This window comes from Saccostrea cucullata, unplaced genomic scaffold (assembly GCF_032062105.1).
Source record: "Saccostrea cucullata isolate Sc308-1 unplaced genomic scaffold, CSIRO_AGI_Scuc_v1 ctg6322, whole genome shotgun sequence".
NCBI lineage: Eukaryota > Metazoa > Mollusca > Bivalvia > Ostreida > Ostreidae > Saccostrea > Saccostrea cuccullata.
This window is the reverse complement of record NW_026933619.1, coordinates 46,202-50,451: the sequence shown is the minus strand read 5'-3', so window position 1 is coordinate 50,451 and position 4,250 is coordinate 46,202. Positions and strand designations below refer to the sequence as shown.

Here is a 4,250-nt window from a genome sequence, read left to right as displayed (position 1 = left end):
TATTTAAGATATATTCTGGCAGCTTATTCTAAATAATTTTTTAAATTTATTTTTATAAATATGTAAAAATTGTTGTAAAAAGAAACTGAAAGAAGCAGAAGTATATTTTTTTCTTCACAGTATTTAGTTATTTGCTATGTACATTTATTTCTAATCTTTATTCCACGCTAAGTAGAAAAAAATCATACCTGTAATCTACATATGTTACACATCTTACATTGTACTATACCCGATTCTCTTATTTACCATAACCAATTGGTAACACAGAGAAAAAAAATGTTGTATCTGACAAAGCCTCTTTTATAAAAAAGACATTTCGAAAAAAAAGAAGAAAATAGCAAGTCATAGTATTCGCAAGATCTAAGTGTTTGTTCTTCGATGAATAAACACATAATTGTTCAGAACTTTCACCTACATCACACCAACGAAAATTCTAATCACCTTGATGAAGAAACATATCAATGTTTATGTTTCACTGGATGTATTCAATTTGTAAAACTCTGCACACATCACTGAGCACGTACTGACAATACTGGTGAGTTGGTTTTGCTTTCATACTTTTCTACTCTGAATGTTTTGGATTATAGTTTTAATATTTGCATTAATACACAGAAAAAAAATCTTGAGTATTAAAGATTAAGAGTGAATACTTTATGAAGGTGCAAGGATGTGTCGATTAAACGTGTGCTGATATTCGGAGTTTTGGTAATTTCTAGAAAGAATAAGTTTGATATTATATTTTCATGTGAAAAACAGCATAAGAGTCACGATAATATACATATACTTAAAAAAAAATTGAGAAAATAACTTAAATCTGTGTTTAACTCTTTGAGGTCTTTTTACAACACTTCTCACTTTCAATTGAAACATTATGTGGAAGTATTTTATTCTTGTAAGGGATATTTTTAAAAAGTTGGTTTCACAAATATATGTACATAATGAAATCAAGTCTATTAGTTTGTTTAAAATATCTCATTTGTCAAACAGATGATTACATGTAATAAAATAATATGAAAGAATAAACAACACCAAGATCATCTACATGTATATGTATGAGGATAATTATAACTTTAATTGAACATTCAAGTGATCATGAGCAAACAATATACAGGATAATATACATAATATAACTTTGTCAAGTTCTAGTGCTGTAGAGAGAATGCTCGTAAAACTTTAAAGATTAAACTGATTAACATTTTTAAAAATGAAAAACACCTCCTCGAGGCAGTCTCGCTTTGATCTCTAAAATAAAACTGTTAACTTTAGGACCCATCTCTTAAAGCTAGTGACATACAATTCAAGCATCGCATCACTCCAAGGGGGATATTAGCGAATTATTAAAATGTCGGTACTCTACTTATGGCCCATTTCATAGCCTCATTGATATATGACTCGATATTTTTATATAAAAACTCGAACACTGCCATATGAGTCGCCCCACAGAAATACTTCACAATTCTCATCGTGTACATGATAATATGGATGATAGTCGGAGCTACTGACACCAAAATAACAATCAAACCGTCGCCTTTCCATGTTATGTCACCTAGTGGTTCTTTCTCTTTGCTACAGCAACACGTGCAGCAACAGCCGGGTTCAATTGTGATACAGTCGGAAGACTTTCCATTGCATGTTTTTCTGCATTTCCAGATAATCGTGCAACAACACGGAATGTTAAACCAGCAACTGCAAATAAAAAAAAAATCGAATCAATAGCAATGCAACAAGTAATGAAATGTATTAACTATCAAACATTTCGAAGGCTTGAAAATAGTTTCGAACATAGTTACATTTTTCATTGACTTGAAAATGAGAAAAAGTAATTAAAAAATACAATTAGATTATACCAATCTGATTTTAGAAAGTAAAGAAACATATGTTTAAAGTACATCAACGTTGCAGGTGATTCACCAAGAATAGAAGCATTTTAGTTCTCCTGAGCTGAAAACATACAGGCAGCGATTGTTCCTTCGCACTCGGTACTTTGAAGTAAAAATTGCGGGTCCTTTGGATGACACCTTCAAACTGAGACCCCGTGTCAAGACAGAAGACACAATAAGAACCTTTACTGTTGAATAGCCCTTAGTGTCGGGTAAAATAAAAAAAATGAATCTCTTCACTGGTAAATGTATATAGTGACGTCTCTATATATGAGATAACAATTCTCAAATGAAACGTAAAACAGCATATAATCAATCAAGCAAGCAAGAATCACTTGGCAAGAAAAGCTGAAAATTCTTTTATGTTAATTATGTTAAGACTTCCTTAGGTAGAGAAAATTTTAGATTCTTCAAATCATGGTCTTTGTGTACTTTAAAATAAAGTAAGACTTATTAAATCTGGACACCACTGGTTCCACAAGAAATTGGTCGAATTAGACTCATTTTTACAGATAAAATTAAAGCAAAATTCTACACTTTTTTTAGTACACATGTATAAAGAATTATGACTTTGAAACGTGTGCTAAATTGTTAAGCCGCATTAAAAAAGTCAACTATATACCTGAAAAATAAATACAATCGTATGAATTAATTCAAATACTTCTTTTTTTACTTACCCTTTTCTTGAAAGGCACTTCAACCACGGAAAAATGCAAAAAAAATAGTCTTCAATGCAACCCTTGCAAAATTTGCCACAATTCGAAGAATAGTTGTCAAGAGAACCACAACAACAGCAAGAATCTCCCCATTCTTTACTTCGTGGAAGGGAAATGCTGGTTATGTATCTCCAAAGGGCGCTTATAACAGAGGACAGACCATTGGCAAATCTCATTATTTTCTTGAGGTCCCACCCAGTATCACAGGTATTGATACATATGTCCTCGTACCGTAGAAGCATGTAGTTCTGAGGAATTTCGATAAGAATTGTGACGAAAAAAACTTCTGCTTTTCCATTAAGACCGTGGTTTTTATTATCTTTCTTGGATTTCCCTTTAATCTGAATTATAATGTTAATAATTTGCAGTAACGCCAAAAAAGAGCCAGCAATGCTAAAGTACATGAACTTCTTGGTCAGTTCGTCTTTTTCTGATCCATCTACGCACTCTTTTGTAGGATTTGGTTTTGAACTTACGTTTGTCGTTGCATTTCTTTCAACAGAATCATCCATACTCATGTATTGCATCCAGTCAAGAACAACGTTCGTTATTATCAAAACTGCCGAAAGAATTTTACTTGCCACCGCAAATGCACGTCCGGATCCATTTATGCTTCGCCCGTCATCATCATTGGAAAAGCCTTCATTGCAATCACCCGACTCTATGTCCGAGAAATGTTTTCTTCGTCGCTGAGGCATTTTTGTATTTTTAAAGATGTTTTAAAGAATTTTTACTGCTTATTTCTGTCAGAATTACCCCTACTGATCGATCTTGACGACGAGATAAGGATATCTTTTCTTGACATATATATATATTTACCTTTTATACTGCTGTCGTACTTTTTCAGTTAGAAAAAAAATTCTTGCTCTTATCTAAAATGTCAGACGGAACACTTCTGCAAAGCTCTAAATATTAGTTTACGACATTACGTTGTCTTCATGTATTGATTTTGTCGTTCAATGTTTAACTAAATCCGGTGCAATATTGCATGCTTCACTTTTCAACAAAAAGAATGATTTCAGTTTCAATGTTAATTTTCATACTGAATGAAAGAATTTGGGGGAAAATTAAGATGTATGAAAAATACGTAATTTTCCCGATTCTGACGCGTTATAAATAAAAATAAAAATTTTCAAATTATTCATATTCTGAAATAATAATATTAAAAGATATTTGTCTACAACATTTTTTTTATCTATGGTTAAAATTTCAAATTATGGACAGAATGATGGGTCCGTAGACATGGAAAACCAAAACAGCCAACTTAGACACTGTAAGGTATGGTATTTGTTAAGGTTTCATCAAAGGTCAACATGCTGAAAAATTTATTTTTACAATAGCTACAAAACTATGTGATTTATAAAGTTGAAATTTTTACAGTTTATAAATCATGTATATCATTGATTAACAGATAGGAAGTACCATTCGATAACAAATACTGAATAAAAATATTCAAATTTAAAAGTGCCTCCGTGAATTCCGTGAAAGCCATAATTGCAGAAAAAGTTTATCAATGAAGGACAATTTGGACTTTGATAGCCTCTGGAAGGTTATTTTTTTTGTTTACTTTGTCCGAATGTTAAGATATTAAACCGAAAGTACATTGCAAATGGTGGATTTTATAGGGGTTTTGTCTTTATTCATGCCATGCCTG

General features: G+C 31.7%; 1 protein-coding gene across 1 annotated transcript; it reads right to left on the bottom strand.

The window, feature by feature from the left end:
• Positions 1-1,060: 1,060 nt before the first annotated feature.
• On the bottom strand, positions 1,061-3,294 carry LOC134238756 (uncharacterized). The gene is made up of 2 exons (XM_062720882.1): positions 2,558-3,294; positions 1,061-1,686 (listed from the first exon to the last, which is right to left on the bottom strand). Exons 1-2 carry the CDS (start codon positions 3,292-3,294, stop codon positions 1,338-1,340), a joined length of 1,086 nt encoding a protein of 361 aa, XP_062576866.1. The 3' UTR covers positions 1,061-1,337.
• Between the last annotated feature and the right edge of the window lie 956 nt (positions 3,295-4,250).